The 18,184-nt window shown below is 32.2% G+C and overlaps 1 protein-coding gene across 2 annotated transcripts in view; it reads right to left on the minus strand.

Annotated features, from left to right (window-relative positions):
• Nucleotides 1-9,669: 9,669 nt before the first annotated feature.
• LOC127727117 (probable global transcription activator SNF2L2) overlaps nucleotides 9,670-18,184 on the minus strand; it is a 34,136-nt gene continuing 25,621 nt past the window's right edge. Inside the window, exons 28-34 of one of the 2 annotated variants that reach the window (XM_052234547.1) lie at nucleotides 17,648-17,880; nucleotides 17,226-17,331; nucleotides 16,469-16,570; nucleotides 15,416-15,572; nucleotides 14,427-14,455; nucleotides 13,461-13,550; nucleotides 9,670-10,853 (exon numbers count right to left, since the gene is read on the minus strand). In XM_052234547.1, the coding sequence (XP_052090507.1) occupies nucleotides 10,764-10,853; nucleotides 13,461-13,550; nucleotides 14,427-14,455; nucleotides 15,416-15,572; nucleotides 16,469-16,570; nucleotides 17,226-17,331; nucleotides 17,648-17,880 (807 nt within the window). In that variant the 3' untranslated portion in view covers nucleotides 9,670-10,763. Of the gene's footprint in view, nucleotides 10,883-13,460; nucleotides 13,551-14,426; nucleotides 14,456-15,415; nucleotides 15,573-16,468; nucleotides 16,571-17,225; nucleotides 17,332-17,647; nucleotides 17,881-18,184 lie in introns of both variants that reach the window. The other variant, XM_052234548.1, reaches the window with a different exon arrangement.

Consider the following 18,184-nt stretch of genomic DNA (forward strand, 5'->3'; position numbering starts at 1 on the left):
CTTGGAGTTGAAAGAGTTGACATGTTGCAATGTACATTTACTCTACATAGTTCTATGGTACCAAATCAAAAGTTTATATAAAGAAAGAAGTCAAAGGTTTCCCATCATAGTTTAGTTACATACATTTTTTATGTACCTGAGGTCGTTGAATATAGATCATTATATAAATAAGGAGATGTGTTATGATTGCCAATGAAAAAACTAAGGATTTTCTTATCCAAGGAATAGATTTCCTTAGCCGTATTTGGCACAACTTTTTGGAATTTTGGGTCCTCAATGCTCTTCAACTTTGTACTTGTTTGGCTTTGTTACTATTTTGATCTGAACGTCACTGATGAGTCTTATGTAGACGAAACACACGTCTGGCGTATTAAATTATAATCCTGGTACCTTTGATAACTAATTTGACTATAAACATAGATAAAAAAGGTACAAACTGGACATAATGCACTAGTTCATAAACAAGTGAGAACAATCGCCTTCATATAGTGCTCAGAATATGACATTCATAAAACTTATTCAATATCATTAGAGAACTCTAAATCTTAAATACTGAAAGCCACCTCTGATAAGTACACTGTACTATGCAAGATAATGATATAACTGGACTTAAAATACACACAACCTGTAATTAACTGCCTTTACAGCGCTTTCGTGCTTTGATTTAGCTACTGCATGAAAAATCTGGGACATACCAGGTTATATATATGGATAATTGATCAGCTTTAAGTTTTTGTGATTAGGTTCTTTTTTTCGGATACTATAAGCAGAATGTCAACTATATATGGTGTATGGAACATTGTAAGGTGTACATGTCTCTAAAGCAGGGTTTATCTTGCCTTAATATAACAAGCATTCTGTGAGTATTGCATAGCAATACATAGTCCCCTACCGGTTAAAAAAATTCATGGTATTAGTACAAAATTTTAACTTGATCTATAACTTGTCATTGTGTAAACTATATAACAAATATCAAGTCAATATCTTCAAGCATGACGAAAAAAAGTGTTGATAACTGATTATTTAAAGTGAATTTTCTAAGTCCAAGGACCATAACTCTGCATATGATCATCAGACCGGAACAAAGTTCGAACTTGATCTGAAGCTTGTCATGATAAAACTATATACCAATTTTCAAATCAATATCTTCAAGAATGACAAAAAAAAGTGCAGAAAACTGATTATTTTAGTGAATTTTCAAAGGACCATAACTCTGCACAAAATCATCAGACCGGAACAAAATTTGAACTTGATCTGTAACTGGTCATGATAAAAGAATACACCAAATATCAAATCAATATCTTCAAGCATGAAGAAAAAAAGTGGGGGAAACTGATTTGCCGGACAGACAGACAGACAGACGGAGTTCAAACCTAAAGTTCCCTTCGACTTCGTCAGTAGGGGACTAAAAATAAGAAGATGTGGTATAATTGACAAAGTTCAGGTACAACAAAACTTCCAAAAACAAATCTTGAATCGATGGAAAGAATTTAGTAACGGTTTTTATACGACCGCAAAAAAATTTTGTGGTCGTATATTGGTATGACGTTGGCGTCGTCGTCGTCGTCGTCCGGCGTCGTCGTCGTCGTCCGGCGTCGTCGTCCGAAGACACATTGGTTTTCGCACTCTAACTTTAGTTTAAGTGAAGGGATCTTTTTGAAATTTGACCATAAGGTTAAATACCACAAAAGGAAGGTTGGGATTGATTTTGGGGTTTATGGTACCAACAGTTAAGGAATTAGGGGCCAATAAGGGGCCAAAAATAAGCATTTTCTAGTTTCCAGACAATAACTGTGGAACGGTGTATGGATCTCTCTGAAATTATACTACAAGTTTCCATACCACAAAGGGATGGTTAGGATTTGCTTTGGGGGGTTATGGCTCAAACCGTTTAGGAATTAGGGGCAAAAAAGGGGGAAAAACAAGGTTGTCCTGGTTAATGGACAAATACTTTAGTACAAAACATAATTTAAAGCAGTGTAAGGGAGATAAATCAAATACATCATTGAAATTATCTCCCTTACACTGCTTTTAAATTATGTATAAAGTAATGGTTAATGAACAATAAAGATAATTTAAAACAGTGTAAGGGAGGTAATCCAAATACAACGTTTTGGTTACTTCCCTTACACTGCTTTTAAATTATGTTTAAAGAAATGCATATTTATAAAGGAAGACCAGTAAAAATATCTGCAAATGTTGCATCTTTTTTTTTTACAAAAAAATCCATATGAAAGATTTGAGACTATATTTTTAATTCTATTATAAAATAGATTAAGTTAGCACTATGGTAAATTTAAATGGGTAATTATGGTTGCCAACTCCATTGGAAATTTGAATTGAGATTATGACCATATCTTGAGGGAAAGAATTTTTTGGGGAAAAAAAGGGGGGGGGGGATAAAAAGAAATTGTGGGGGGTCAATTTTTTCTCATTTCAGATTTCAGAAATTAAAAAGAATTATTCTTCAAATATTATTTTTTTTTCAAATTTCAAATATTGAAAAATTTTAAGAAGTAATCTTTAATTGCACAGTATGGCGCATTAGATTTGTAAAATCTTTGATCACATTTATTTATTTGTTATGCCGAATCTAACAGTGTATTTAGATTTTTAATTTTGGGTCCAGTTTTCAAATTGGTCTACATTAAGGTCCAAAGGGTCCAAAATTAAACTTTGTTTGATTTTAGCAAAAATTGAATATATGAGGTTCTTTGATATGCTGAATTTAAACATGTATTTAGATTTTTGATTTTTGGCCCAGTTTTCAAGTTGGTCCAAATTGGGGTCCAAAATTAAACTTTGTTTGATTTCAACAAAAATTGAATATATGGGGTTCTTTGATATGCTGAATCTAACCATGTATTTAGATTTTTTATTTGTGGACCCCGTTATCAAATTGGTTCATATTGAGGTAAAAAGGGTCCAAAATTAAACTTTGTTTGATTTCATCAAAAATTGAATTATTGGGGTTCTTTGATATTCCAAATCTAACCGTGTATTTAGATTTTTAATTTTGGGTCCTGTTTTTTAAATTGGTCTACATTAAGGTCCAAAGGGTCCAAAATTAAACTTAGTTTGATTTTAACAAAAATTGAATTCTTGGGGTTCTTTGATATGCTGAATCTAAACATGTGTTTAGATTTTTGATTATGGGCCCAGTTTTCAAGTTGGTCCAAGATAGGGTCCAGTATTTAAACTTTGTTTGAAATCAACAAAAATTGAATATATGGGGTTCTTTGATATGCTGAATCTAAACATGTATTTAGATTTTTGATTATGGGCCCAGTTTTCAAGTTGGTCCAAATTGGGGTCCAAAATTAAACTTTGTTTGCTTTCAACAAAAATTGAATATATGAGGTTCTTTGATATGCTGAATCTAACCATGTATTTAGATTTTTTATTTGTGGGCCCCGCTATCAAATTGGTTCATATTGAGGTCAAAAGGGTCCAAAATAAACTTTGTTTGATTTCATCAAAAATTGAATTATTGGGGTTCTTTGATATGCCAAATCTAACAGTGTTTTTAGATTTTTAATTTGGGTCCCGTTTTTTAAATTGGTCTTCATTGAGGTCCAAAGGGTCTAAAATTAAACTTTGTTTGATTTTTACAAAAATTGAATTCTTGGGGTTCTTTGATATGCTGAATCTAAACATGTGTTTAGATTTTTGATTATGGGCCCAGTTTTCAAGTTGGTCCAAGTTGGGGTCCAAAATTAAACTTTGTTTGATTTCAACAAAAATTGAATATTTGGGGTTCTTTGATATTCCAAATCTAACCGTGTATTAAGATTTTTAATTTTAAGTCCCGTTTTTTAAATTGGTCTACATTAAGGTCCAAAGGGTCCAAAATTAAACTTAGTTTGATTTTAGCAAAAATTGAATTCTTGGGGTTCTTTGATATGCTGAATCTAAACATGTGTTTAGATTTTTGATTATGGGCCCAGTTTTCAAGTTTGTCCAAGTTGGGGTCCAAAATTAAACTTTGTTTGATTTTAACAAAAATTGAATATATGGGGTTCTTTGATATGCTGAATCTAACCATGTATTTTGATTTTAGACATTAGACCATAATAGGTAAATTAAAAAATTAAAGTTCTTAGACCACATTCTTTCTGTGTCAGAAACCTATGCTGTGTCAAATATTTAATAACAATCCAAATTCAGAGCTGTATCAAGCTTGAATGTTGTGTCCATACTTGCCCCAACTGTTCAGGGTTCGACCTCTGCGGTCGTATCAAGGTGCGCCCCAGCGAAGCATTTTATTAGTAATTTGTGGTAACAAAATCCTCGACTCATAATTTACCAGTAATACATAGATTAAGCTCATTGAAGATCCACAACTGACACCGGCAACGCAAACATGATGTGATATATAAACACCGTAAGATGGTGCCAAAGGAACATCACCATCCAAAAAAGGAAAAAATTAATAATGGGGATCAAAAAATCATTCCTTTTGTCGTAAATTTTAGTGTGGAGTTTCCCCGTGTAAAACTGAAATATCTCAATCTAGGAAAGTACAGTTATTACCGTTTATATTTGATTTATTTAAAGTAAGTTCCTTTGGGTAAATTTCGGCAGTATATTTAGAAAATTCTTGATTATTTAAAGAAAAATTATCATCAAGATAACGGTAAGTGTTGTTGAATTTATCAATTAAATGCACTCTTTACTGAATTTGGTCATAAACTGGGATTCATAACAGTACAAGAACAAGTATGCTATTAAAGGGGTGCAATTGGTGCCCATAGGAATACCTATAACCTGTCGATATATATTAACCTCATTTTCATGGTAGGCCAATGCTAAGTTTTTTGTGATTAGGTCGGTTTCTCAGATACTATAAGTAGGAGGTCAACTATATTTGGTGTATTGAACTATTTTAAAGTGTAACTGTCCCACTAGCAGAGTTCATCTGACCTCATTTTCATGGTTCATACATCAATCAAGTTTTCTAAATTAGGCCCGTTTCTTAGATACTCTATGCAGGTCAACTTTTTTTTTTGGTGAATGGAACGATTGTAAGATGTACATATGTGTTTGGCAGGGTTCATCTGACCATGACCTCATTTCCATGATTCATTTGTCAACATTAAGTTTGTTTGGTTACACCCTTTTCTCAGATATTTTAAGCAAGAGGTCAACCATTTGATGACTCAATGATTGTAAGGTATACATGTCCATCTGGCAGGGTTCATGACAGAAACCTTATTTTCATGGATCTTGATAAAGTTAAGTTCATGTGATATCTACAGTAAAATCTTGATCTTAAAAATGTTCAACATCAAATTCAGTCAAGATTATCAAAGCAGGTGAGACATCTTTATGTGTGCACTATAGCTTATTTTAACCCAGATTTTTTTAATTTCATAGCTATTGAGGTTGTGCATTTTCCATGATAGAGTTCTGTAAAGATGTTTTACGATTTTATCTTTCCATATATATAAATGTTCATTACAATCTAATCTGCACTGTTCAAGAAACATTCTGTGCACCATCTGAGTCTTTAATCCATTTTGTTATCAACCAACAAGGCAAATAACTTTGGAAATATGATGATGTTCTTTTGCACCTTTATAGGTCACCATGCCAACAAAATTAAGTTACTAGTTTACTGCTCATGCTTAATAACTGAGAAGAATTGATGCCAGAGTACTATCTCATTAACAAGTTGCTTCTTGCTCGTTAAAAGATACATATGGTAAACAATAGGTATATATATATATATCAAGTAATTTAAGACATTTTAAAAATCCCTATTGGTGAAAATCAATAAAGCATTTTATGGTAATAAAATGATATAAATACACAGGTGAACAAGAAAGGCTCTTTGTTTGATGAGCTTACTTCTAGATAGAATTGTTTTTACTAGTACATTATGAGTAATGAGCATTTGAAAGAGGAGGGTAGCGATCTATGGTTTAAGTACACTATAAATTCATGTACCTGCACCAAGTCTGGTATCTCATCAGTGGTTGTCATGTCATATCTTAATGTAAGTTATGTTTAAGTCCACTACAAATTCATGTACCTGCACCAAGTCTGGTATCTCATCAGTGGTTGTCATGTCATATCTTAATGTAAGTTATGTTGAAGTCCACTATAAATTCATGTACCTGCACCAAGTCTGGTATCTCATCAGAGGTTGTCATGTTACATCTTAATGTAAGTTATGTTTAAGTCCACTATAAATTCATGTACCTGTACCAAGTCTGGTATCTCATCAGTGGTTGTCATGTCATATCTTAATGTAAGTTATGTTGAAGTCCACTATAAATTCATGTACCTGCACCAAGTCTGGTATCTCATCAGTGGTTGTCATGTCATATCTGAATGTAAGTTATGTTTAAGTCCACTATAAATTCATGTACCTGTACCAAGTCTGGTATCTCATCAGTGGTTGTCATGTCATATATTAATGTAAGTTATGTTTAAGTCCACTATAAATTCATGTACCTGCACCAAGTCTGGTATCTCATCAGATGTTGTCATGTCACATCTTAATGTAAGTTATGTTTAAGTCCACTACAAATTCATGTACCTGCACCAAGTCTGGTATCTCATCAGTGGTTGTCATGTCATATCTTAATGTAAGTAATGTTTAAGTCCACTATAAATTCATGTACAAGTACCAAGTCTGGTATCTCATCAGTGGTTGTCATGTCATATCTTAATGTAAGTTATGTTTAAGTCCACTTTAAATTCATGTACCTGCACCAAGTCTGGTATCTAATCAGTGGTCATGTCATATCTTAATGTAAGTTATGTTTAAGTCCACTATAAATTCATGTACCTGTACCAAGTCTTGTATCTCATCAGTGGTTGTCATGTCATATCTTAATGTAAGTTATGTTTAAGTCCACTATAAATTCATGTACCTGTACCAAGTCTGGTATCTCATCAGTGGTTGTCATGTCATATCTTAATGTAAGTTATGTTTAAGTCCACTATAAATTCATGTAGCTGCACCAAGTCTGGTATCTCATCAGTGGTTGTCATGTCATATCTTAATGTAAGTTATGTTTAAGTCCACTACAAATTCATGTACCTGTACCAAGTCTGGTATCTAATCAGTGATTGTCATGTCATATCTTAATGTAAGTTATGTTAAGTCCACTATAAATTCATGTACCTGCACCAAGTCTGGTATCTAATCAGTGGTTGCCATGTCATATCTTATGTAAGTTATGTTTAAGTCCACTATAAATTCATGTACCTGCACCAAGTCTGGTATCTCATCAGTGGTTGTCATGTCATATCTTAATGTAAGTTATGTTTAAGTCCACTACAAATTCATGTACCTGTACCAAGTCTGGTATCTCATCAGTGGTTGTCATGTCATATATTAATGTAAGTTATGTTTAAGTCCACTACAAATTCATGTACCTGCACCAAGTCTGGTATCTCATCAGTGGTTAACATGTCATATCTTAATGTAAGTTATGTTTAAGTCCACTATAAATTCATGTACCTGTACCAAGTCTTGTATCTCATCAGTGGTTGTCATGTCACATCTTAATGTAAGTTATGTTAAGTCCACTATAAATTCATGTACCTGTACCAAGTCTGGTATCTAATCAGTGGTTAACATGTCATATCTTAATGTAAGTTATGTTTAAGTCCACTATAAATTCATGTACCTGTACCAAGTCTGGTATCTCATCAGTGGTTGTCATGTCATATCTTAATGTAAGTTATGTTTAAGTCCACTATAAATTCATGTACCTGCACCAAGTCTGGTATCTCATCAGTGGTTGTCATGTCATCTGCACCAAGTCTGGTATCTCATCAGTGGTTGTCATGTCACATCTTATTTAGAGGATTTTTTGTTGATGGCTAATCTTAAAAGTTTAGGTTTCACTTGTTATATAGCCATGGGATGATTGAGAGCTTGACATTATGTATAGCTACCCATGACATTATGTATAGCCACCCATGACATTATGTATAGCCACCCATCTATTGTTAAATAAGTAAGAAAGTTGCCCTAGATTTTATGTTCTACAACCAGAGGGTGTACCTGAATTATGGTTTAAAGTAGAAGTTCCAAATTTATTTTAGAGCATATACCCTAAATCCAAATATACAAGTAATTAACCCATTAAGAGTCAATCCTTGAACTGGTTATGAAATGATCACCAGGCTTAAGGGTGTACCATTATTGATGTAAGAAAAATTCACAGGTCAATTTCACAAAGCTTTTGTCAAACAAAAGACTTGAAAGTTGATAATTGCTGCTTCTCTGCTCATTATATTGCCTTTAGGAGTAAAGAGCAAATACTGGTCGGCAAGGTTGACATCCTGTGGACTGTTACCTTGTGAACTATCACATTTAAAATCTGGCTCATCATGTCTGTCTAGAGCAAAGCATAGTTCATAATCATATCACATCAAAACTTTCTTGTCCTTATATTTTCCACTGGATGTTAAAAATACATCCATCTGTAGGCTAGTTAGCAATCCAGGGCCATTGGAAGGTTTTCTAAAGAGGGGTGCGAAGGAGGGTGGGTGTGGGAGGAGCTCTCCCCTCCCACAGTTTAGATTTTATTTGAAAATGAGTAAGCCAATTTCAGGGTTATATGCGTTTAAGAATGTCAAATACATGAATATCCATACTCTTCCAACACCCTTTTAAACGGTTATTTGGCTGATATTTACTTGAGGAAAACATATAAACCATAGATCGCACTGAAGGTACTATTTATTTCAACATATTATTAGCTTAAACCAATATAACAGTGGTAACGTTCAAAGTCAACTTTACAATTTCATTCATATGATAACGACAGAGACCATGCACACATCACCTTTGTTCCGCAATTATTCCGGATAAAATATAGCAATACCTTCTTATATACACATAGACCTACTTGTATTTGATCATGCTCTATTTGGAGATTTTAAAGACGACATGGCTTCACATGTCTTTCCAGTTTACTTTTATTATAAACACATCATGTGTTCATAATAAAAGTAAACTGAAAAGACAAATTTTATGAATGAACTACGTGTATCTTATTATAATATAATGGATTATAAGAAACAAGCAGTTAAATTAGCACTTGATTACTTTTTGTATTGCATGTAGTGAGTAAGTTGGTGATGTCTTTGTGTCATTGACCCATGTCCGTTCTTTTTCATACGTTATGATAACATTACTAATTGTAAGTTCCGATCAAAACCAGCAGACAGTGCGAGAAAAAGTTGAACATCTCCAAATGAAAAAAACAACAACAAACAATTCCAAGTTGCCAGAAAAATGTAATTTGCTGATTCTATAAATAATTACAAAGATAATCTCTCAAACTGTATCATAGGTGTCCTATTCTGTGGCAGCCTGATCACGGTAACCCGTGGAAGTGCTCATCCGTGCCTGAAATTTATTATTATATATTTTTTTTTTTTTTTTAAAGAGGGGTGCGATCGCACCGGACGCACCCCCCCTTCCTACAGCCTTGCAATAGCTCCAAATACATAATTTATTTATAGCTTATTAACTTCTGAACCCTTAACAGGACACTATTGATACTTAGAATGAATATTTCCTGTCATGGGATATTGTTTTTGTATAGGAACAATAAATCTAAAAGAACAATTTGTAACGAATTAACTTGCCTATCCAAGTTTGAACTAGGGTAAACAAAATCAAACGCTACAAGTCACACATTTGGTTTTCAGTTTAATTGCACAAAAGACATGTTAACACATAATAAATATGGCAGAATAAACAATGGCATGCCAATGAAGTCTGATTTATGAATGTAGAAAAATGTAAATAATTGTTTTATAGAGATTTCTCAAGAGATGGCATACATGTTTTTTTATCTTAAGTGCTAATCATTAATTTTCAAAAATACATGAACATTTGAAACCTTTCTTACAAAAAAAATCAATAATATATTGTATAATTATTTGGATGATCAAATAAGTAATGAATCTGTGAACTACATATCTGAAACAATAACATAGGTACTAAATCTAATTAAATACAGGGGACAAGAGAATTTGTCACTGATAAAAGGGGGGGGGGAAGACCTGGATTAAGGGAGATAACTCTATAAATTAGTAATAGGTCTGCAAGCATTCATGTACAACAGAATTATAGATTGTTGATGGTTCTTCAAGCAGGAGGGAGCTTCACGGCTACAATCTCATGGAAGAAAGAGCCTTGACATGAGAAGTGGCCGAGAAACATCCTTGAATTCGAAAGATCATTGATAATCTGTTTATAACTATTTGGTAGGCAACATCAATGACGTAGGCTTATGATGTCAAACATTCTCTTTCCACCGACTGAGAAAATCCTTTACCCTTTGAGTAGCGTGGTTTAAAAAGTTACCACAAAAAAAGATCAAAGGAAACTTTGAGAAAATAGGGATAACTCAGATATATCTATGTTACTTAAAAGCTAAAAATATATTTATGAAAATGGTTGACTCAAAAATACTAGTAATTTTAAAGAGTTATTGCCCTTTTCTCTAGGTCTACCTCCTTCAATATAAAGTTGAACTATATTTTGAGGAAAGTACTAATACATATATACAATAAACCAACTATCATCAAATGTTCAATCATCATACTCAAAACATGTATCTCAATTCAACCGTAAGTTTTACACTTCACAAACTACTAAATTTATGTCAAGAGAATTTAACTACAATGTAAAAAGAGAGACTACAGCAAAAAATATTTATGCTAATAATAGAATACAAAATGAAACAACAGTTGATTATAACAACAGTTTGGAGGATGATAATTCTTCACTTCTTCTTGCCACTAGTTCCTGGAGAATTCCTTGGTGAAGTCTTTGAAGACTGGAGTGGTAGATCATCATCGCTACTATCAGAGTCCTAGGTACAATGTACAATTATTCATAATACTGAAAATATAGCATGCATATATGGAGATTAGTATCGTGCAGATAAGCCAAGCAGATAAATTATTCTACTCTATAATGTTGTTATTGTGGGTAGTCTGTACTACTGTAAAAAACATAAACATGTCTATAATGGTGCATGTACAAAGCAGTATATAAACTGTCAACACAGAGATATGTCTCGCCTTTTTGTTATTTTGATAATGCAAATGTTGAAATTAAAATAGCAATACTTTAACATGTAAGTAATGCAAATATTCAAAGTCAATGAACCATGACGGAAGGTACAGGGCTGAACAATCTCCATGGAAATGAGATGTACCACTACTAATACAACTGCAAACCAAATACCATTGACTTATCATAAGTCGTTCCCTTTAAACAAACCTAAACACAAACATTAATTTGTAAACTATGTAAAAGTTTCAAAGTCAATGAACAATGATGAAGGGGTGGGGCTATATAATCTCCATGGAAATGAGACTTGCAAATGCCTATACGTTTGCATACCAAATATCATTGACTTAACATTAGTGGTTCATCTTTGACTGATCTAATCACAAACTTCATGTAATACATGTAAACTACGAAAAAGTTTCATAGTCAATAGACATTGACTGAGGGGGGCAGGGTAAAAAAATCTCCATGGAAATGAGATGAGCCAATGCTAATACAACTGCATACCAAATATCATTGACCTACCACTAGTGGTTCACCATAAACTAGACCTAATCACAAACTAATACATTGTTGATGCTGCAGCCGGCAGAAACAGCATACCCATGTCTCGCTTTTTGACTCCGTCAAGGCGAGACAATAAAACCCTTGCATGGATACCTCCTCCGTTTTGTAGAAAAATCACTACCTGACTACTGTTTGACATTATATTCATATATATACAGGATATCACACTTTAGTATCATATTAGAAGTGTTAACGATAAACAATATTATTACTTGAAATACTACATAGCATTAAGAAGTCAGGCTTCAGTTTTCTTGAAAACAAGATAAATAGCACTCCAAATATCAAAAAATTGTTATCATATCATAATCAACACATCTTATAAAAAAAAAAATTAAAAAAAAAATCCTGTCACTGATAGATAACTCAAGGGACAAGGCCTTCTGGTTGAAGGTAAAATGTTTGGATGCTGCCTTCCGATTGAAGGTAAAATGTTTGGATGCTGCTACAAATGGATGACAAATGTAAACATTCACAAAAACTCCTCTATAAAACACAACGAATAACAAAAAAAATCTCATAAATGTAAAACTTTAAGTCACCAGAACAGAACAAATATTGCATGTATTTTGATGCAGTAAAATACAGTTACACCGTAGCATATGGATAAACTAGCAAATGCAAGTAATTTTCTTTTATGGAAATTATAAGTTCTAACATTCATCACCCATCCCATGAGTATTTTAAATAAGCTTAAGTTTTGTAAACATGTTAACATTATATGTTTAACACATGCACATTGAAAAAAGAATCCATCTTTAAAGAAACTTAACAAGTCATAAGTAGGTAAATAAAATCAGTTAGTATTGTACATGTATTGTATGTAAGTAAAGTAGTGCTTTCATGCTTGACTAGCTTTATATACTAATATGCCAGTGTAAATATATATTTTATTGCATGATATTTTAATAAGGCCAAAAAATCATATATATATATATCTGTTTCCTGCCGCCTACCATTATAAAATAGGGTCAGTCAATCTGGGTTTTATTTTATTTTCCTTTTGTATATTAACAAAATCCTGAAAAAAAATCATGTTTTCTCGGATTGATCCAGTTATACACTTATGCAACCAGTAATTTGCGCATTCATGTTGATATGTTTATAACTTCAATGGTTTAACAAGTTCTACACTTGATATGCATCGATCTTATTACAAATTTAAGTGAATAATCCAGCCGAAATTGGATTTGTAACCAAATATGATGACTCACAATGCTTTTTTAAAATAATTTTTTGGAAAGGCAATAAAATATTTTAGGGTTGGCGATCAAACATAGGGTCTGTAGGGAGGCAGGAAACAAGCCCTTTTTTTGGTGTGGCCTAAACAGACCATTTTATACTTAGAATAAAAAAATATCTGATACTGCTGTTATCTAGATTTTATCAGATACTTCTGATTTTGTACAAGGTAATAAAATGTTCCTGCACATATTATATTTGTCCAAGGGCAATAACTCCGCTATCTTTTTTGTTTGGTTCTATTAAACTTTTTTATAAATGTCCTAAAAGAAATGAAGGTGTGAGGTTGCTTACAGTACAATTTCAATAAAATTTCTATTTCCTCTGGTCATAACTCCTATAAAATGTTTGATTGGTGCTGATTATTGAACTCTTCCAACACCTTGTAAATATTAAACTTGGATATAAATTTCATAAAAACTGACTAAAAATGTTGCCATGAGAGTGCTTAGAATATAATTTTCCTATAAATTACATTTCAAAAGGACATAATTTCTGTAAAAATAGTTAATCAACACTGATATTTTAACTCTTCCAGGGATAAATCATCATCATCATAGAATGAACAAAAAACAAAAATAAATAATTTTTATACCTCCTCTTCTTCGTCCTCATCATCACTTATCATTGGTTTCTGAATCCTTGTTTTCCTTTTCCTTGTACTTATACGTTCTTTTTCAGGGGCCTACAATAACAATCACCTTATCTTATTCTAATGTAGACACAATGAACACAATAACAATCACCTTATCTTATTCTAATGTAGACACAATGAACACAATAACAATCACCTTATCTTATTCTAATGTAGACACAATGGCCTACAATAACAATCACCTTATCTTATTCTAATGTAGACACAATGGCCTACAATAACAATCACCTTATCTTATTCTAATGTAGACACAATGGCCTACAATAACAATCACCTTATCTTATTCTAATGTAGACACAATGGCCTACAATAACAATCACCTTATCTTATTCTAATGTAGACACAATGGCCTACAATAACAATCACCTTATCTTATTCTAATGTAGACACAATGGCCTACAATAACAATCAACTTATCTTATTCTAATGTAGACACAATGAACACAAGATTTTTTTTTATTGAGCTATATTTTTTTTTCATCAAATGCATAAACTTAGTTTCAATTCTTCAATAGTATTTGTAATTGAAATGCTTTCAAAGTAAAATGTAATTATGTCCAATTTTCATGAACTTATATATAAAATTATTCAGTAGCTTTATCAAAGTTGTATAATTAAATTTAGAAATTATTACCATGTTTTTATTAATGCAAACAATGCCACCATATCATGTTCGCAATAATAAAAACTTGCATTCATAATTTCAATAGTGATGTTCATAAAATTTTTGCAAACGCATTATTTAGATATTATATTTTGTCCAGAGGTCAAGGATTTACAATACAATAATAAATGCATGTATAAATTTCTGACTGTACAGTATTAGACTTAATCAGCTAACATAGTCTCACCCTTGCAAAATTCACCACAGCTGACAGAAAAAAATTGTAATTTATTCAACCTTACCTTTTTACTTGGTGTTTTTGACTTTGAGGCTGTAATTAGAAAAAAACCCATATCATAAAAATATAAAGCTTGTATTTCAATATTAAAACATTTTATGGCAATCTGTTACTCATAATAAATATTTTTTTAAATTTTAGGACTTCAATTATTATTCACTTTAAGAATTATAATTTATTGTAAATAAACAATAAGGTGTGTTTTCTCAAAGAGAACGATTTATCCCTTTCTTACAACACTCAAAACTAGCTCCAATGGTACATTTATTTAATTTTGCCAATACTTTATAATATTAAAATTAAGCAGAGTAAATAATGAAATGCAGCTGGTTTCAAAACATTTTTTTGTGCAAGACAACAAAAAACAGCATAATTCTGTGATCTGAAGAATTATAATTTATGCAAACATTTGAAATTAATTTTTGTGGTTAGATTATCATATTTTTTAGATCTTTTTTAAATTACCATTCATGTCAGACCATACTATTTATGCAGTCTAAGCCTCATCGACAATATTCTTTATAATCTTAAACTGACTTCAATTTCCCAAAAAGAGGTCTCGTTTTGTTTTTTACTTGATATGGTACTGATCAAGTTCACTGTCTTGTATGTATGTTCATCGTCGATGTCTATACAGTGTATATCAATGTAATGCACTGATTTTGTATTTTTTCTTGGATGATGATGATAATGAATGGCTGATTAATGTCTAACAGCACACTAAATGCATATTCAGGACGAGAACATGTTAATGTAATAATGTTATTAACCCTGCTTTGTACTAGATAGAGATGCTGAGCTGGATTTTAAACGTGCTAGTTCACAAGGTAACAGTCTGCGGAAAGACATGTCACCCTACCGGGACACATTTTTCGGACTCTGAGCCGACCAGTCTTTGCTCTTACTCCTTAATGTGACGTGCTTAGCAGAGTAGCAGCAAATACCCATTTTCTTGGAGAAAAATATTACAATTAGGCCTACACAATTGTGTACCTTTATCTTCATCATCTTCTTCCTCTCCATCCTCGTTTTCTGTTTCTTCATCACTACTACTACCGTCTGAGTCTCCTAATCCATTTCCCATCTCTTTCTCTATTCTCTGTCTAGCATTAGTAAACACAGACTGCAGTACTATAGAATCTTCATGGATCTACAAGTTATACAAAATTTATGTCAAAGTAAAATGTTAAAAGCACCGACATAAACTTAAAAATACAACCACTGCTTGGAGGTTAAGATTAACTAACATATTTCAGACAGAAACTTCAGACCATAAGCCATCTGAAATATGCCTTCCTAGCTCTTGCACCAATAGAAATTTATCTTAAAACAAGTAAACACTGTCACTTAATTATTACCTATGTATACCTTATCTCCTACCCTGCAATATTCTTCAGGGGCAAGACAAAATGAGTTTTTCTTTTGTTTTGTTTTAAAAACCTTAAGATAATATAATGAGCAAATATTCATGAAATTGGCACCACTGGTGTTTAATTGGATGCTCATTAAACTATCTAATATGGTCTAAAATAATATGAATAAAAGAAGAATGTGTCTGAGAACATGAATGCCCACACTCAAGCTTTGCAATTTTTCACTTTAAAAGGGGCATGTCTAGAACGGTAAATGACTCACTGTCCAAATTCAAACTCTGTCTGCATGTTGTTGTTCTTAACATTATGTATGAGTTTTATAAAATTTGGATGAGGCAAACTCAAGTTAGAGTGTGAAAACAAAAAAATTTGCAATTTTCCAAGTTATAGAGGAGCATAACTCTAGAACGGTAAGTGACTCACTGCCCAAATTCGAAATTCTGTGTGCAAGTTTTGGTTCTTAGCATTGTGTATATGTTTCATAAAATGTAGATGAAGAAAACTTAACTTAGAGTGCGGAAACAAAAGTGGGAAGGACAGACAAATGGATAGATGGAAGGACGGAAGGACAGTCAAGGGTAACACTTAATGCCTACGGCGGGGGCATAAAATAAAACTAAGATAATGCAATGAAAAATTTCATTGAAACAAAATACATAAATACAATACTTACTGCAGATCCTTCAATGTTATAAGACTGGGCATTCTCACACAATAACATTACATCTTCCTCTAGGGCTTCCAAACTCCTGTATTTATGGTCTTTAATCTTGTTCTGCAAAACAAAATATATAGAATAATAAATTGATGTAGTATCTTCTTTTTATTGACATACAAATGCACAAATTGATTTCTTCAAATTTGTGTTACACAGAGCCAAATAACAAGTAAACTACCATAAAGAGATATAAGGAGAAGTGAAGTGTATGTTGAGAAGACAGCAACCCAACAAAACATTGCTACAGAGTAGTCAATGTTCCCTGCCTCTATACTTGTGCATACTACAAAAACAACACTGTTGACAATTAAGGTAACAAAATTCATGAATTTCTGAAACCTATTGACAAAAACAAATGTTCCATTGTTTTAAATTTCATGTATGCCATGTCACAAACCACAGATACAATAACAATGATTAGTTTGCCATCAACATACCTGATATCTGCTAATAAAAGACCTTTCCCACAACTGTGGATTCATTTATTTTCGTGGATACCAATTTTCGTGAATTGAGAAAATCTAGCATTTACATGAATATTTTATTTTGTGTTTTTCCCAAAGTATGTACACAAGCCTTTAGAGAATGTATACTCTGTTGAACATTTAAATTTGTAGTTTACCTTTACTCACAAAATCCACCAAAAATTGGTATGATGAATCCACAGTATATACAATATTTATTTTTGTTTATAATTGTAACAATTCCTTACCTTGACCTTTTTAAAATCTATTGGTCTGTCAATCAACTCATAATACTCTGGATAAAGTTTCTTGGACGGTACATTTATAAACTCTGTACTCAGAACTCTGTTGTCACTGTAATACATACAAAATTATGATAAGAGATATTTGTAAATTCGGCTTTATCATTAAAATAAACATAAGTATTCCAAGGAAGGAAGTTGATGAGCAATGAATGTAAAATGCATCACACAGTAAAGCAGGCTCACATGAACTCAGGAATTTCAGTAAGCTCTGATTTGTTGTTACCTGAAAAATATGACAAGACATTTCATGGAACACACAAACAGACAGGGGTAAAACAGTTTATATATGATAATTATGTATAGAGGATAGACAGATGGGTAAAACAGTTTATATATAATAATTATGTATAGAGGATAGAATTTACCTGTCTTTATATCTAAGCACAATAGACATAATTTTCTTCATGATTTTTGTAAGTTTAGGTGGGTTTGGTGGTTGTTTCTCTACCGGAGGTCTTCCTCTACGTTTCTTTGGTTTATCTGAACCCCCCTTTGGTTCTTTCTCCTTGACTTCTTTCTCTGCCTTCCTCTTCTTTGGTGGTTTCTTAATCACTTTTTGTTGTTCTTCAACTTCATCCAAATTACCATCCTCAATGGCCTAAATTTATATTTTAAAATTTTATAACAGTAAGGAGAGATGTGAAATGGAAATGTAGTAATTTCATCAGTAAACATATTCAGGGATGATTTTGTTAATACTTAATGAAATTCATGTATATTTTTCTGAAAACACCCCCATCACCTTTCAAAAGCATTATTTTCTACCAGCTCTTACCAAGTTCAACAACTTTTGAAAAAAAATTCAAAAAGAAAAATAACTGAAATAATTTAAATACTGATAAACATCATTCTTAATATACTTGAAAAAAATTCTTAATGTATAAATTTAGTTAGTATTAGAT

The sequence above is a fragment of the Mytilus californianus genome, unplaced genomic scaffold (assembly GCF_021869535.1).
Source record: "Mytilus californianus isolate M0D057914Y unplaced genomic scaffold, xbMytCali1.0.p SCAF_19, whole genome shotgun sequence".
Classification (NCBI taxonomy): domain Eukaryota; kingdom Metazoa; phylum Mollusca; class Bivalvia; order Mytilida; family Mytilidae; genus Mytilus; species Mytilus californianus.